The sequence below is a fragment of the Alexandromys fortis genome, unplaced genomic scaffold (genome assembly GCF_014885135.2).
Source record: "Alexandromys fortis isolate MF-2015 unplaced genomic scaffold, M_Fortis_MF-2015_v1.1 scaffold_12, whole genome shotgun sequence".
In the NCBI taxonomy this organism is placed as follows: Eukaryota; Metazoa; Chordata; class Mammalia; order Rodentia; family Cricetidae; genus Alexandromys; species Alexandromys fortis.
This window is the reverse complement of record NW_026067937.1, coordinates 16,240,681-16,258,387: the sequence shown is the minus strand read 5'-3', so window position 1 is coordinate 16,258,387 and position 17,707 is coordinate 16,240,681. Positions and strand designations below refer to the sequence as shown.

The 17,707-nt window shown below is 50.6% G+C and overlaps 1 protein-coding gene across 1 annotated transcript in view; it reads left to right on the top strand.

Annotated features, from left to right (window-relative positions):
• Positions 1-16,533, top strand: part of Syt13 (synaptotagmin 13) — a 40,844-nt gene extending 24,311 nt beyond the window's left edge. Inside the window, exons 2-6 of the mRNA XM_050147141.1 lie at positions 2,659-2,884; positions 4,973-5,107; positions 7,370-7,671; positions 12,234-12,363; positions 14,237-16,533. Coding sequence (XP_050003098.1) covers positions 2,659-2,884; positions 4,973-5,107; positions 7,370-7,671; positions 12,234-12,363; positions 14,237-14,541 — 1,098 coding nt within the window. The 3' untranslated portion in view covers positions 14,542-16,533. The remainder of the gene's footprint in view (positions 1-2,658; positions 2,885-4,972; positions 5,108-7,369; positions 7,672-12,233; positions 12,364-14,236) is intronic.
• Positions 16,534-17,707: the final 1,174 nt, after the last annotated feature.

The window sequence follows — 17,707 nt, the reverse complement described above, 5'->3', positions numbered from 1 at the left end:
TCCATTTCCACCTGGGAGCAGGTGTGCCTGCAGGGCCTTTTCCACCTCCACCTGGGAGCAGGTATGCCTGCAGGGTCTTTCCACTTCCACCTGGGTGCAGGTGTTTCTACAGGGCCTTTTCCTCAACATTTACTTCCTCCCAGACATTTTTCTTCCCTTCACAGACCTCTTTCCTAGGCTCCCTCAGTTTGCTCTCAGATGCTTTTCTATAATATAACTTGGGCACTGAGGTTTCAGCTATTTGACAAGCAACAGAAAGATGATTTTTTACATTTATTTATTTATTTATTTGTGTATGTGGGGGGGGGCACAAATGCCACCGTGCAGGTGTGGAGATCAGAGGACAGCCCATGGGAGATAACTCTTTCCTTCCATTATGTGGGTTCTGAGACTTGAACTCAGGTTTCAGGCTTGGCAGCAAATGACTTTGCCCAGTGAGCCATCTCAATGGCCCTGAAACAGGGTCCTGAAATGCAGAATGAGGTGGTTGACTGGTGCTTTTATGTTTGAAAACTTGAGTTACTGACAGAAGCTCTTCTCCCAAGCTTGGGCCACTAATCATTCTTGCAAAAGGTCAGTTTGCCCTCAGGATAAGTGTAGGAACTGTAGACTGGGTACAGAGAGATTCCCGAGGGACAGAGTCCTGCCCATGGCCGAGTGGACCCTGGGCTGATGACCTCTGAGGGGCGTGTCTACAGTTTGTCATGCTCTGGGTTGCAAGGCAGAGATTTACAACTCAAACCAGCTCCAAGAGTAGGAAGAGCATCACTTGTGAGTTTGCTGAGGTGGCCAGAGGGTGAGTGGACTTGGTGACCAAGTTATATTAACATCAGAGACTCTTTGTCCCTCCGCCCTCAGTGCATGCTGTTGGCTTTGTCCTAACTCTGACTCATCTTGCAGTCACAAGACAGGACCGTGTGCTTTCTGCCTAGTGGGGATGCATCCTGTCTGGTGGAGAACATGCCTTCCATAGCATCTGGGCTAGCTTCCCTAGGACAGGTGACCCCCAACCCCAAACTAGGAAAAGTCACCGAGGTATTGCAGTGGGTAGGAGTATCAGAGAAAGCAATCCCACCCCAAGGGCTGAGGATGACCCTAGACAAGCAGGCAATATGCGTGGCTGGAGGGGAGTCAGGATGGACGCTTGTCTTTTTGCTCTAGGGTAGGCTAGAAAGCGGACCCTGACTCTGAGAAGGGCCCATGGAAGACCTCAATAATCCTGGAGCCAGTGATGAGTCCCCCACCAAAACCGCAGCTCATTCAGCCATGAATCAAACCCAGGAACTAAACCCAGTCCTATAAAACAATTGAGCTGGAATGAAATCAAATCAAACAGGAGCATGTTCCCCAGGCCACCCAAATAGCCTCACTTCTGGTCCCCATATGTGGCAGAGAGGCTGGCTCTATGTCCAGGATAGCTGGGTGGTCTCTGGGAGTTTTGTGGGGCTGAGGAACCAGGTAGAGCACCTGAGGCTGGACCAGGGTGCTGCAATTGCCATTTGATCACTAGCAGCGGCCGAATGACAGTGGATACCAACAGGCAATCGGTATCAAATTTGGTCTAAGGCTCTAGTGCGATGGTTCTCAACCTGTGGGTCGCAGCCCCTTTAGGAGGCATCAGAAGACACAGATACTTACCTTACAATTCATAACAGTAACAAAATTAAAGTTACGAAGTAGAAACAAAAGTAACATTATGGTGTGGGGGTTTCCCCACAACATGAGGAACTGTATTAAAAGGGTTGCAGCACTTGGACAGTTGAGAACCACTGCTCTAGTGACTTCATGTGGCTGTGAGGGCCTCTAAGCCCCAGTTTCCCCACTTCTACACAAGGTCAAGGTCAAGCTTCCAGGCTCTCTAATTGCCTGGAGCTCACGTGCTGCCCTGCCTTTGACCTGCAGTTGAGGGCGGGCAGTGACGTCTCCTCCTCAGTCAGATGGCTCACGCTTTACTTCTGTTGTTTGGGCTATCTCTCCCAGGGACAGAGTCACCTACCTCTTTACACCTGAAGCAGCAGCACAGAGAGGCAAAGTGACCTGCCCGAAGGGGCCCAGCTCTGAAGTTAGAATCAGGAGCAAGTCAAGACCTAGTGCTGCACTCATGGGTCTGACACCCTAAGGCCATCACTGGGCCACCAACAGCTAAAACGTAACAGGGAGGCCGGTGCTGGGAGCTAAGAACAGATGTGGTGAGGAGAGGTGGGTAGAGTTTAGATGGGGGATGGGTGCATCAGAGGTGGCCTTTGGGGCCTCAGAAGGAGAGTGGGCAGATCTGCGCTGAGTGAGAGAGCAGTGGGTCAGGCAGGACGAGCTCTTGCAGGTCACCACAGAGTGTCTGGATTTTGTAGGTGAGAATCAACCACTGGCACACCTCAGCCAGAGGAAGGGGATGGAGAGATGGAGGAGAGAGGGGAGGGCACAAAGGAGGGTGCATGGAGAAGCATGATGGTACCCAGGGAGGGCAGAATGTGACACCTCCCAACGTGGTTGGAAGTGACATTGCCCTTTGCCAGGCTGTGCTCTCTGAGGTAGAATGGGAACAGACCTCCCATCCGGCCTCCTACAAGCAGTCATGACCCCACTTCTCCTTGGGGTGGAGATGGTTCCCACCATGCCCTTCTGCTTACATCAACTAACCAGCTGTGTCCACATTTGCAGTTCAACGTTCAAAAGTCCACAGAGCCTGTCCAGCCCCGACCTCTTCTGAAGTTCCCGGATATCTATGGTCCCCGGCCAGCTGTGACAGCCCCAGAAGTCATCAACTATGCAGACTACACTCTGGGGACCACAGAGGAGTCTGCTGCACCTGCCAGCCCCCAGGCCCAGAGTGACAGTCGCCTCAAGAGGCAGGTCACAGAGGAGCTGTTCATCCTTCCTCAGAATGGTAGGGATCCCTGGCCCTGGAGGCAACACAGGGGGTAGGGAGGGGCTTGCTAGTGTCTTCTGACACGGTGTATGACCTGCCAAGGTTGTCCAAAGCCCTGGTGTGGTACAGCAGGTGGACCCCACTGTTTGACATCCAGCTTCCTGTGAGAACTGAGGAGTCTCCTGATCTTACTGGGTGATTACATAAGGGATAAAAAAAAATCAAGGTTAGACACAAGCTTCTGAGTTATGTTTAATCCTCTGCTGTTTTACATGCTTGCTATGTGCCCTTGGACTTGCTGTCTCTTTGGGATATCATCCTCATCAATAAAGTGGGATCGTGTTATCCCACTGTCAAATATGTATAAATAATGGCTAAAGTAAATGCTTTTAGCAGGGCTTAATACAAAGCATCAAAACACATGGCTATCATTATTGTCCCTGTTCTCCTATGGGCATCAGCCTTCAGAGGGCAGCACCCATAGGTGGCCGGCATGGTGCCAGCCAGAGGAATAGCAGGGGAGCTGAGAGACACGGGCCTTAACCCACAGGAATCCAGAACATTCTAAGAGAGACAGTCCGAAGACTAAGAAAGTGGCCAGTCCTGTGGTCCGGGTTTGCTGCATGTGGCAATGCAGGGAGCAGCAGCTTTGATGGTGACCTGGATTTAGGTGGATTCCTCTTGGCCAGTGGGAGATGGCCTGCCACAGGGGCCAGCAGTTCACATTAGCCTGACTTTTCAGGAACCACCTCAATCTGCCCTGCAAATGGGCCAGTATCCAGGCTCTCCCACCCACATTTTAAGTAGATTCAGGTTTGAAGTCTTGAGAGGGAAAGTCAGGCGAGACTCTGACGGGGGTGAGTATTCTTGGGGGTGGTTCCCACAGTCAGAGCCTCTCTCGGGAGCCCCTGACTGCTCGATGCTTGGGTGAAACCAGGATGGAACCCTCCACCAAAGGAAGCTGTGCCCAGCTGCAAAGAATTCAGCACACATCATACATGGACTCTTTTCTTCCTTTACCTTCCCATTCCATAGAGCAGCAGCCTGGTCCCGATCCACAGACAGCTAGCAGCCTTGACCACTTCAGCCAACATCCCCATGATGCACTGTGCTGGACTCCCTCAGCCCCACTGCTCCCCTCACCACACCACAGTACTCAGCACCCCACGTCTAGAGGAGGAGTCCATCCTTGCCGCTCACATGGCACTGTCCCTTGGTCGCTCAGCAAAGATGACTGCAGAGTGAGCTTGTGTGTGCTGCCCTGAACAGAGATGCCAGATGAGTGGGGTTTGGGTCTGGGTTCTTGAGCTGAGGCTGCCTGGGCACTAAGAGTCTTCTCATCCAGTCTGCAGCAATGGCCTCAGGATGGCTTTGGAAGCCAAGAACATCCTGCATACATGTGTGTCTTGATCAGTCTGGTCCCTGGAGGATGGTGTGCAGCATAAATTTAATAATGAGCCCTTGGGGGACGTTAATAATCCTCTAGAATCCTGCCCCCTGATTCATTCTAAGGATCAGCGGTTTGGTTCTGGTTACTTACCGTGTTGTCTACAGCAGCCACTGTGGCTTCTTAATTCTTCTTTTAGATTCTTCCACACATTAGACTCCAGCTCACAAAAGGGGTGGAGCCAGCAATACTGACAGTTTTATTGGTGGTTTTAGGACTTTCTCCATTAAAGGTAAGGTCCTCCGTGCACGCAGCAAATGTTGAGTGCACATGAGTTAAAGTCAAAGTCTCCATCCTTGCCACTGGTGTCTACTCTGGGGTTATTCTTTGCTGTTATCTCCACCTGTCCATTCCTGTGAGATCTGCCCACAGTTCCATCCTCCACCAGAAGCACCAATTAGGCTCTGACTGCTTCCTTGTGGAAAGCTCACCACAGACCAAGCACAGAGCATCCCCTAAAGGACATTCAGCTACTATGTGGCAGTGTAAATACGGTGCCAACATATTGACCACTGGACCCCAACAATCCCTTGAGATGCATTGTCCATAGGCTCCTATTTTTTTGGACAGTTTTGGGCTTAGATGGCAGAGATGACATGATACCACCAGGGAAGCAGAACCCCAACATGATTACCATGGCTGCTCTGTCTATCTTCCAGGTGTGGTGGAAGATGTCTGTGTCATGGAGACCTGGAACCCAGAGAAGGCTGCTAGCTGGAACCAGGCTCCCAAACTCCACTTTCGCCTGGACTATGACCAGAAGAAGGCCGAGCTATTTGTGACTAGCCTGGAAGGTGCCGCTTTGTGTGTTTGTCTGGGATCTGTGTGTGCCCTGTCCATGGGATGGGAGGGTCTGCAGCCAGAGAGAGCAGGGATTCATGTGCGCCCTGTCCATGGGATGGGAGGCTCTGCAGCCAGAGAGAGCAGGGTTCGTGTGCCCTGTCAGCGGGATGGGAGGCTCTGCAGCCAGAGCAAGCAGGGATTCGTGTGCCCTGTCGGCGGGATGGGAGGCTCTGCAGCTCATCACTTGGCCACACTTTGTTGCAGGGGATCCTAGGAACTGTGGCCAGGCAGGCTGCCTAAGAGCATTGGGAAGCAAGTGATTGATGAACAGCTAGCAGCCACTGCCAGCGATGCCTTTGACACTCAACAGGGGTTTGTGCTAGGCAGAGACAGTTTTTCATAAGTCAGAAACATTTCTGAGAACTTTCCCAAGAATCGAGTCATTTGTCCTGGGGGCCGCTATACAACAAAGCTAAAACTGTACAAAGAAACGAGGGCTCGTGATGGGGTCAGCTGTGCTGTGTGTCTGTTCCTCATTTCTCTTGTTTCCGTGTTAGCCAACTTTCTATCACTGTGAGAAAATCCCAAGGGGCGGGCACTTAGAAGGAGACGAGGTCTCTTTAGACTAGCAGTTCCAGAGGTTACATTCAGCCCGTGGTCAACATTGTTGCCTTTAGGTGTGAGCCGAGCATCACAGTAGACAGAATGCCATGGCAGAGACTGAGCAAAGCAGCTCACCTCACAGCCACAAGGAAGCAAGGGGTGGGCAGCGTCCAGTATCCTCTTCAATAATATGCCCGAGGCCGTTTCCTTCCACCAGCTCCCACCTCCACAGAGCGCCACCAGTCATGGCCTCTGCAGCACATTTTAAGATCCAAATTTGCCTCAGTTACTCATCTGCTTGCTGTGGTGAAACACCCTGACAACGGCAATGGAAGGAGGAAGGAGCCATTCGACTCACAAGTTCCAGGATACCTGTTCGTAGTATCCCATGGTGGAGAAGTTATGGCAGCTGGATCTTGAGGCAGCTAGACACATCATGTCTGCAGACATGAAGCAGAGAGAGATGAACTCTGGGGCTCCCTTTTTATTCAGCCTAGGACCTCGGTGGGGTGCCTCCCACAATTAGGGTGGGTCTTCTGGATCTAAAGCTCCCTCCTGGAGGTTTGTTGCCTAGTTGACAAAGCTAACTGTCACAGACTACCTATCAGTCTTGTGTTGAACTTGATCCTGGAAATAGAATCGGGGCTTCAAACGTACTGAATCGGTGTTCTACCTCTGAGCTTTCCCTCAGCCTCTGGTTTCCTTTCTTGAGTGAGAATTTTCCCTCTTTATAGTTGTTTAAGATGTTTAAACACTTCCATGTACTTTAGCCCATTTGGGCCTCAGGAAAGTACCATTTTACAGATTAGAAAACTGAGTTCTAGACTCTCCTATGAGGGGTCCGCGTGGTAGAGTGGGCACACAGTGTGGGAGACCCAGACCCCTTTCCTGGAAAGGTTAAAGACCAAAGCCAATTAGTCTAGCCAGACGCATGCTAAGGGATTCACACAAGTGCTGCAGTTGAATTCCTAACTGTCCCCAAAGAGACATGTGGCTAACACTAGCTCCCCAGCCCTTTGGCCTCTTTCTCTCTCCTCATTTGTTTCCTGGCCATGACATAACTCTTCTGCTCAGTCACGTGATTCCTCCATGGCATCCTGTCTCACAAAGCAATGTAGCTGCTGATATCAGGGGCTAGAGTTTCTGAAACCACGAGTCCAAGTAAATCTTCTCACCTTATAATTGGATTCTTTATAAGGTGATTCTTCTGGGTGTTTGTCATGGTGTCAGAAAGCTGACAGACACAATCCACAGTGGGACGCATTGAAAACATCAAGGTGGAGAATAAAGGCAGCGGCCGGTGATTCGGATCACAAGTGGCTGTGTGGGAAATGTTTAAAACACAGAAACAAATGAGCCACAGCATTGGTAGCTATCCTAACAAAAGCTCTTCAGGGCCTTGGCACCAATGGGGACATCTCTGAATCTTGAGGTCAGAGGGGATCTAGAAAGTGCCTCTTGTCCCGATTATCCAGTGAAAATTCATCACCCGTGATGTTCTAGTTTAAAAACTTTTCCTACAAGACATTTGCACAGTGATGGAATGTAGTGGTCACCCCAGGGTCCTGCCGACACCCAAGGTTATCTGTGTTCTGCAGCCCTGTCTGGGGATCTACTCCCTGCAATCCTCAGGAAGTCCCAGGTCTGTCTTGTTTTGTCTTTGCCTGCAGCTGTCACCAGTGACCATGAAGGAGGTTGTGACTGTTACATCCAAGGAAGCGTGGCTGTCAAGACTGGCTCTGTGGAGGCACAGACGGCCCTGAAGAAACGGCAGCTGCACACCACCTGGGAGGAGGGCCTAGCCCTGCCCCTGGGTGAGGATGAGCTCCCCACAGCCACCCTGAGGCTCACCTTACGGACCTGTGACCGCTTCTCCCGCCATAGTGTGGTTGGGGAACTCCGCCTGGGCCTGGATGGAACATCTGTGCCCCTGGGAGCCGCACAGTGGGGTGAGCTGAAGACCACAGCAAAGGTAGGGTTTTCCGACCAGAGAGTAAGAGCTGGCTGGTAGAGGGTGGGAGAAGAACGCTGAGATGATGAAACAAGGCCCAGAGACATTCTTGTCTCAGGCAAAAGGCAGCTTGGGCTCTTGATCAGAGGCTGGAGCAGATTTGTGGCCCAGAACTGTCCGAAGACACCCCTGCCGCCAGGAGCAGCACCATGATGAGGGTGGCAACAGTTACCATGTCTGCAGTCATGGTTCTTGTGCTCCTCTCAAGTGTTGTCCTGCAGTGGCGGAAGGAAACCCAGAGCCCTCTGCTGTCAGCACAGACCTAATGTAAACAGAAGCAGTTAGCCGCTGGCAGCCCGTCTGAGACAGGTGGTACAGATGGCTAAGACGAGCCTAGGCATACTCTGATGGAGAGCTCTGCAAGGCCTGGTGGGCACGAATTGGCACTGACTCTAAATGAGCTACCTTAGTTCTGTGAAGACCAGAGCGCAGTCAGTGGTTAGCACAGATACTATTCTGGGATGGCATCTGCTGTGCAGGCTGCTGAAGCACTGGGCTCCTTGGGGAACAAGCCATGATCCCCATAGGCCGTGACGGCATGGGGTCAAGGCACAGCAGGGATGGTGTATAAGGACTCAGTGTCCATCCAAGATCCTGCCACTGAGGACCCTCCGGGGAACTTCTGATAATGACCTGTCATTTTAGTTGATCTCCAGCAGTAAGATGTGCCTAACCTTTTGACATTGAGACATGATGTTGTCACTTACAATGGCCACAATCAAGAATCATGAAATCAAGTCTTATAAAAAAAATCACAAAATAATCTTAGAGTGTTTTAAGTGAGTTTAAGGTTTTGTGTTGGACAGCATTCACAACAATCCTTGGGCCATGAGTCTGCATGTAGCTGTGGAGCACAGGCTGGGCCAGCCTTGACTAGCTTGCAAGGCCCACAAAGTTGCAAGTCTTGCCCATCACCCTTTCTGGATAAAACAAGTTGTCAAGCTGCTCATAAAGACACCATTTCTGTGTACCCTTCTCGGTGGCTCAGCTCAGGGTGTTAGCGTCCTCCCAGCAGTCACTTTGCAGTCCGGGCAGGTGAGGGCAATGCTGTGAGCACCCTGTCTGTACCCAAGGGGATCGCAGGGTGACATGGCCAGGAGTCCACACAGCATCAGCTGACAAGACAGGGCACATAGCTCAGCCTCAACGGCATGCTCTTCTGACTCTCTCAACTTCCATCACCTGCCAGAGCAGGTGACAGGCAGGGGCCACCTCTGTAAGTCTGGACCGTAGGAAGCAGAGGGCACTCCACTCCTTACATGCTTCTCTTTGGGTCATCATTTCTTCTGGGCCCTGTTTTTCTGTTATTTTTTTTTGCCCCAGCTTGGAAAATTGATAAGAATTTACAGCCTCCCTTTGATACCTGTTGTCTTAAAGCCTACTTTCTAATTAATATGTAATTGGGGTCGCATATAGGTCACCTCTGATGGGAAAGAAGACATGTAGGTCTATTAAACTGATAAGCTCGTCTTTTCTGGAGCTTAGGAGGTTCCTCTACTAGGCATGGGTGTTTTGGCATGACCCCAGAAGGGCTGAAACGAACCTCACCAAGACAGAAGTCCTGCATGTCTTGACTGCTTCTGTCCATTCCCCGGAAGACAGTAATCACTCATTCTAAAAGCACCTCACTTAACCCCTACTGTGTCCCAGGCAGGATGCCACACCATCCTCAGGCGCATCCATCTTAATGTCACCACTCTTGCTGCAGCTGTCACCACTCCACAGACAGCCAGGCAATCTCTTTCCCTCTGGGCAGCGTCGGGGAAGGCATCAAGCTGCAGGCTGGGTCAGGAAGCCCCATCCAGATAGAATGAAGGCTGATTTGAAACCAGTAAAGAAATCTAGTTACTGCACCTCTGATTTTTTTTTGTTCTTTTCTGGGCTTGCATGCGTTAACAGAGGTGGCAACAGTGCCCCAGTTCCAGCCGGAAGACATTCAGCCAAAACAGGCATGTGCGTCATGAGGGACAACAGAGCACCCCACTCTGAGGGCAGCTGGGAGTGATTCATTGAGCATGGACCAGAAAAGGAGGTGGGGGAGAGGAGGAAGAAGATGGAGAAGAAAGTGGCTGCTTTTTGTTTGTGGTGCTTTGAGCATCTGGACCCGGCTAGGTGTCACTGCAGGTCCCTTGTACGCCGACATCCACACGACTGGTCCTGGTTTTCACTCATACACATATGAGAGGCCTTGCAAAGATGCAGGCTGGCTCTGTGAGGAGCAGAAGGCTCAGGTGTGGTCGTCTGTAACACAGCCCAGGTCAGCTGTGGCGCTCTGCCCCTGGTTCTGTGCTTGGCACCTGTCCCCAGACCTCAGTGCCTCCGCTGTAAAATGAGAGAGCTAGGAGAGACTGGCACCTAGGAAGCCAGATCAGTGACCTGGGGCTTGGAATCCCTTAGAGCAGACTTCATAGGAGTCTCAGATTTGCTATGTCATAGCTGTTGACCCAAGTGGTAACCAGCCCCCTTGCCTTTCCTGCTGAGAACGAGAACTTCAGTGCCCTTCTCAAGGTCACTGCCAAGAATAAGAGAGATGTCTGAAATTTTTCTGGCAAATATTTATTTTGTGTCCAGTGTGTGCCTGATGTCAGGGCTGTGCAATGAACCTTTAGTCTAGAGGGACAGGGCACACGCTTGCATGGGCACAGTGTTCTTTGTTTAATAGACCCGCATTCATGTCAGCCTAAGAGTCCCAGACTCCCAGATCAGTTTGTCATGTGACTAGCACCCTAGATCTAATTAAACTTCTACTGGAACCTCAAGCCCACGGGCTGCCTCTGGGCACCTCAGCAGACCAGGCTTGACCACCAGCTTCCTCAAGGAGTCCAATCAGCAAAACCGTGAAGAGAACAGAGCAGGACGCTTGTTTCCCTGAACTGCATCAAGGGGGTGGCAAGTCTAGCAACCTCCTAGGATGCTGTCTGCCTTCCTGTCCTGACAGTAGCTCCCAGGTGATGCAGGACCGGCAGTCATGGGGACGAAGGTGTGGGTGACGTTATCTTGCTTCTCTGCAGGACCGTCACTACTGCTTTGTGGGGTTCAGTTCCAAACACGAAGTAATGGCCTGCAGGTTCCCCATTTCTTAGAATTAGAAACAACTCAAAAGGGAGGGTCAGAGGAACAAACCGAAGTCAATCAGAATGGTGAATTGGTTCTGTCTTCAAGAGCAAAGGGCAATTTCAAAAGAGTCCCCGAGAAGAACGAATCATTGCGGTCATGGTGGAGACACCTGTCCTGGATGGCAGGCCTGCTCTGAGGCAGAGGGTATGCCCAGAACCCACAGCAGGTTTCCCAACCACAGCTGGGTCCCATGCCAGTGTGACTGAAGGAGGTTAAGGGTTCTGTGACCACCCCTAGTGACCTCAATGCTGGGCAGAAAAGGGGCTCCCTGAATCCCCTCACTGTGCAGCAAGAAAGGACAAAATCTGACTGCTAAGGCTGGGCCACAGGGCAGGGAGGGCTCCTTCAAAAGACTTGGCAACATTTCTCACTCCTGCGGGAGGCTGATGGGCGACATTGGAAGCCAGCATATGGGTGGACAGAGACAGAGTGCCGGGGAGCTGCCGAGACTAGGACCCGCGCCTCCTCCAACTACACCGCTGCTATTTGGCCCTTGCCCAGCCGTCCCTGCTGCCCCTCTGCCTTGTGCTGATGTTGGTATCCTGTAAACACTTCACTGGTGATGTTGGCCCGCAAAGCCGGAGTTGCCTTTTCCAGCAAAGAAATGGACAGCTTGGGACTGGGGAAATGGCTCGGCAGTTGAGAGCTCCTACTACGCCTAGCAAGGATCCAAGTTCCAGCCCTCATGTCGAGTGACTCAGAGCTGCTTGTGACCCCAGCTTCAAGGGATCTGATGACCAGCACTCACATGTGCACATGCCCACAAGGAGACACACAGAACACATGCTCAAAAATGAGTGAAATCAAGGCTGGGGGATAATTCTACTCCTCCAGGAGCCTGATGGGTCCACGCTGTTACTCTGAACCCAGGTTTCCTAGGACCCTAGCATTCTGACAAAGTACCCCAGAGTCTAGGCAAAGGGTGCAGAAGGAGAGGAACCTCTTGCTTCCTGCCCTCAATGTAGCCTGAGGGGAGGCTGTTTTCTGTTTATAAGTTGGAGTTAAAGAGGTAACATGTGCAGATCATGGTGGCTCATGCCTAATCTTGGCACTCTGGAGGGAGAGGCAGGTAAATCTCTGTGAATCTGAGGCCACTTAGTGTACATAGTGAGTTCTGCCCCAGTTGGGGCTGCATAGTGAAATCCTGTCTCAGAGAGAGAGAGAGAGAGAGAGAGAGAGAGAGAGAGAGAGAGAGAGAACTTACGGTATACCAAGACTCCTGATGACACCCAGCACCCGTCTTCGGGACCCACTTACCTTGTGCCGTGGTAGATAAACTAACCTTAGGCTAATGGAATGGATCCTGGAATATCTGTGGGGTATGAGGGCAGTGTGACTCTAGTCTCAGCTTCAGTTGATGGGTCAGAAGCCAGGCTGACGTGCAATTCCTTACCTCCTGTTTTCAGGAGCCATCCTCAGGGACCGGGGAGGTCCTTCTGTCCATCAGCTACCTCCCAGCTGCCAACCGCCTCCTGGTGGTGCTCATTAAAGCCAAGAACCTCCACTCCAACCAATCCAAGGATCTTTTGGGCAAGGGTAAGTTTGGCTGCAAGGAGACAGGTGAGGGGTCCCAGCTCTGGGATGTGTGCAGAAGGTGGTAGAATCCAGCATAAAATGGAGACGGGTGAACAAGGAGCTGCTAAGAGTCCAGCTGTGGGGTCACCCTCGTGCCTTTACGTTCTCTCGGATACTTGCTAGAGTTCCCACATGCTCCAGTCTCTTCTCTGCTCTAAGCCTTGGCCACGCTGAGCAAGGGTGGCAGCAGTTGATTTGTGGCTATGAAGGCAGTGTGGGGCTTAAGGAGCCTAGAGCACAGATGCCCACATAAGCCTCTTCATAAAAGCCCATAGGTTTGGGGTTGCCTTCTGATACCTGGGCACATGGCCCTAATTGTGGGGACTGAGCAGGCTCTGCTAGCAGCAGGGATGGGCCGGGCCATGCCTACACACAAAGCAAGTTATAAATAACACAGAAATCATGGTTATGTATAAAGAGGTACAATACAGATTTGCCCATCTATTCCTGACAGGTCCCAGGCAAATGAAATCCAGAGGGTTGGTGTTGTAGCCCTGAGTCACAGGTCAGAGGTGGACGCCTCCCTTCATCCCTTCCAGTCAATTCTGGCTTTCCTTTTTTTTCTTTCTTTTTTTTTAATAGCTCCTATCAGGACCATTACAGAAGAGCACTTTGTGTCTGAAATATTTCTGTAGAAATAACAAACTAACCACACAGGGGTGCTAACGATAGCAATAAATACAAAGTAACAATTATTCTCACATTAGCTTGGGCAACCTTGACTAATGAGAAGGAATTGTCCTAAGCTGTGTTAGCCTGCCTGCTGATGTGTGAATTTTCTGGGACCTGGGGGCAGGGAACCCGCTTTTTCCCTCTCCACAGGAAACCCAGGTCCTCAAGTAAAACTTAGAGAAAAGACCAGTGACCAAAATTCGGGCAGCCACCGTCTTAGGGACACAGAGGCTTGACTGGAGACTGAAGAAGATAAGGGTGGGGAGAACATGATTTTTCTGGTCTGATTTGAAAACAAACTGGAGGACACCTAAGTCTTTGTCCCTGGCTGGTTTGTCAAGTCATTTAAAAGGACTTGTGGCCAAAGTGGTTCCCCAGAGGCCCTCTGACATGCCTAGGTCTGAGCCACCCACCGAGCTCATGTTTTGTGACAGGCTACGGATCTCTAATCTGAAAATCAAAATCCAGTAAATGTCAACATCTGAACTCTCCTGACCACTAGTGGTGAATTCTAATAAAAACAAAACAAACAAAAAACCCATTTGATTTTATGTTGTATAAAAGAATCTTCAAGCTGTGTGTATAAGCTGCACGTGAAGGCCTGGAATCCCAGCTCCTGTGAAGGCAGGAAGATCTCAAGTTTCAGGCTTTTGTGGGCTGCAGAGGAAGTTCAAGACCAGCTGGAGTGGCATAGTGCAACCCTTCTCTAGATCAAAAAGAAAAAGAAAGCTGGGGATTTTGCTCAGAGGTAGAATGCTTGCTTAGTATGTGTAAAGGCCTTAGGGTCAAGGAAAAAAAGAATCATTAAATGAATTTTATGCTTACACTTGAGTCCCATCTCCAAGATACCTTGCAATATATATTCAAGTATTTCCCAAGTCTGAAAAATGCCCCAAATCAGTAAGGTTTATAGTCCCATACTTTACAGATAAAGATACTCAACCTGATGGTAGGTCTCTCACATTCTGGTGCAAATTACAGACGTGGCAAAGTTGTCTCTCTTCCTAAGTCTACACCATCTAGTAGATACTTAATACCTGTTGGGTGGATACATGGTCCAGGGGAGGTGTAGGGAACCTCAGAAAAGAGCAGTGTTCTGGGTGCCATCAGAACCCCGCAGCTCACCTCCCCCTCATCTTATTTCCTCTCTACTCTTCCCCAGATGTCTCTGTCAAGGTGACTTTGAAGCACCAGGCTCAGAAGCTGAAGAAGAAACAGACAAAAAAGGCCAAGCACAAGATCAACCCCGTGTGGAATGAAATGATCATGTTCGAGCTACCGGATGACCTGCTGCGGGCGTCCAGTGTGGAGCTGGAGGTGCTGGGCCAAGGAGAGGGGGGCCCGAGCTGTGAGCTGGGTCACTGCAGCCTAGGCCTGCACGCCTCGGGCTCTGAGCGCAGCCACTGGGAGGAGATGTTAAAGAACCCACGCCGGCAGATCGCCATGTGGCATCAACTGCACCTGTAGTCGGCTGCCCGCCACCAACCTGGTCCTTCTTGGTCACCGTCATCCTCCAGGCTCAGCGGTCAGTGCTCCCCTCCTGCCTCCGTCCACATGATACAGACGTGCTGGCTGAAGCCAGGACCTCAATCCTCTTCTACATGTCCACTACTGAAAAGTGAGCGGCGGCACCAGGGCAGTGAGTGTGACTGGCATGTGAGGGTCATTCGGAAGCCCTGCCTTGCCCATCTGTGTTATGGACAAAGGTGCGTGTCAGGTACACTCCGTGAGCAGTCCTTGCTCACTTTAGTCTAAAGCAGCAGCTCTCAACCTGTGGCTCCTGACCCCTTTGGCAAACCTCTTTCTCCAAAAATCTTTACATCATGTTTCACAACAGTAGCAAATTTAGTTATGACGCAGCAATGAAAATGATTTTCTGGTCAGAGGCCACCATGCCAAGAGGAACTGTACTAAACTGTCTCAGATGCACTGGCTGGCCAAGGGCCTTGGGCCACTGGGGTCACACCGCACTGAGACTCTGTGTTGAATACACAGGGCATCTGTCCTGAACAAGCATGGGGGGGCTCTGGAGTCGAGCAGGAGGGGCTTACTAGACTGCCTTCCCAGCCTTGTCCTTCGGGAGCTCCCCACCAGCCCAGCGTGAAGAAGAGAAGACTCTCACTCTCCCCTTTTCTACTTTTGTTGTTCGTACCCCACTCTTTAACTGAATTGTGTGTTTTGACTGTTTTATTTAAGAAATCATGGTGCGTTCTGTTTGTTTGTTTTTATCATACCCAGGGAACCCTTTCCCTGGCAAGCTCTGGTGGCATCTTCCGGGGTGGCTGCCACATCCCGAGGGCTAGCTGTCACGTGTACCAGTGTCATCCCCCTGCAGCTGACTCTGTGGGGCAGAGCTGTCCCTCTCAGTATGCCCATACTTCAGGAGGAAGCAGCCCCAAGCTTGGCCTATTCCATTAAGCTATGTGGATGAGGAGCTGGATAACAATTTAGAGAGGAAATGCAGCCTCTTAAAATGTACCCCCCTCCAGTTTGGGGGAACATGTCCCTTTAGCTAGGAAATAACAAGAAGCCAGGATTGGAAATATCTTCCTTCATTGATATTTCCAACAGATGCCCTCACTGGGAATTAAATGTAAGCGGCTGCAGGCAAAGACACCCGTGAGCCAGAATTCGGGTTTTCAGTTACTTCCTTGCTCTACAGCGCCTCGGTGTGGCCACCTGTAGCACAGCACCGATATCATGGATGCCTGATAGCCCAGCTTGAGAAGCCCCTAGGCATCTAGGCAGAGAAAGGTCCGTTGTCACTGCTCAACTGATGGCACTTGGTAGCTCCTCTCCAAAACCTCCTCTGTAAATTACTCCGATGTCAGACCAGTGAATCAAAAACCTTCAGTCACCTTTACATCAGCTTAACTTGTTTCTAGCCATGCCTGGGAAGCCGCCTCTGAACCAGCTGAATCTGCGTGAACAGTTGGGATCAGTGGGAAGGAACCTAAGTGTTTGCCAGGGACCACTTTTTAGCAAGAGACCAAAGCTGAGGAGAAAATCGTGTGAGAGGCCATTTTCAGGCTGGGCTGCTGATGGTCAGCTAGGAGTTGCCCTCAGTCCTCTGTGAGTCTCCTCCCAAGGTCTGTCTGTTGAGTGTTTGTCCACTGCTCTGCTCAGAGATGACTCCTGGGCAGGGAGTGGACAGTACATCACTTTAATTTAAACAGCGGATAACGGGCAGCCGTGAGAGCAGTTCGGGTGAGCTGCTCTCAGAACGGGGCCCTGGGGGAGGTGACAGTCTCTGAAATGAACTGAGGTGGGGATCTCTGGAGGAGAACGTTAGTCCTGTGGCATGTTTCTGCCTTTGGTGTTTCTTGTTGTCACATCCGCGTGTTCATTATGCAGTTCCAAATCAAAGCACAAAGAGACGCATGAGACATCGTGGTCACATGTCTGGTCACACTTTGGAATACAGAGTCTTACAGTGGTAAATAAATCATATCCAATGGGGTTGGCAGCCCAGTGCCTTTCTTTGTCTCTTTTCCTTAATAAGAGTCAGAAAAAAAATTGTGCATCAAGTGCCCATGAAGCACTGCCAACTTCAGTAAACCTTGAGGACCGCAGCTGACTTCCCCTCTGGTGTCCTATGCCGAGGAGACCAGGGCCTGGCATTCTGATTTGTTATCGCTGCATGAGCATATGAACCCGGGGCACTAGAGAGTGTCTGTCTGGTTTCATGCAGATATGTGGCTCTAACCAATTTCTCCTCCACAGCTATATATAATTCATATTCTTCTATATGGATTTATCACATCCCATTTTATTGATGAACATTTTAGATCTCCTCCCCCCACCCTGCTGTCTGCCTCTTCTCTCCTTCTCTGTAGTTATTTTATAGGACCTGCCACTGTGAACATTCCTATGTGTGCTTTCCGTGTACATGGGTTGTTCCTTGGAGATTTATCTAGAAGTGAGTGAAACTGCTAGGATGAAGTGTGTGTGTGTGGGGAGAGAACGTGTGTGCGTGTATGCTCATATGCGTGCGTGTGAGAGTAATGTGTGTGCATGTGCTCGTATGAGAGTGAATGTGTGTGTCCGTGTGAGAGTGTGAGCATGTGAGAGTGCATGTGTGTGCCCGTGTGAGAGTGTGAGCATGTGAGAGTGCATGTGTGTGCCCGTGTGAGAGTGTGAGCATGTGAGAGTGCATGTGTGTGCTCGTGTGAGAGTGTGTTCATGTGTTTGTGTGTGAAAGGGCATGTGTGTGTGTGTGCATGTATGTGTGTTTGTGCATTTTGAAGTTTTGACTACATTCCTGAGAAGAAATATCATGTGGGCTTTTGTGACTCTTCATGACTTTACCCAGTACCCCCATCAATGGAGGAGAGAGGGCAAAGGGCCCGTGGAACCCTGCCACCCTAAGTCTTCCAGATGACCACCTCTGTGTTGGCCTCTGGAGTATGTCTTAAGATTGAGCAAAGGATCAACCCTAAATTTTAATTATTTGATTTTTTGGAGGGTTTAATTTATTTTTGAGACAGGGTTTCTCTCACTGTGTAGATTAGACTGGCCTTGAACCCACAGACATTTGCCTGCTTCTGCTGCCTGTGTGCTGGGGTTAAAGGGGAATTGTAACATGGAGGGCCAGGCCTGCTTGTTGGAGTTTTCTGTCCTGCCTGGTTCCCCA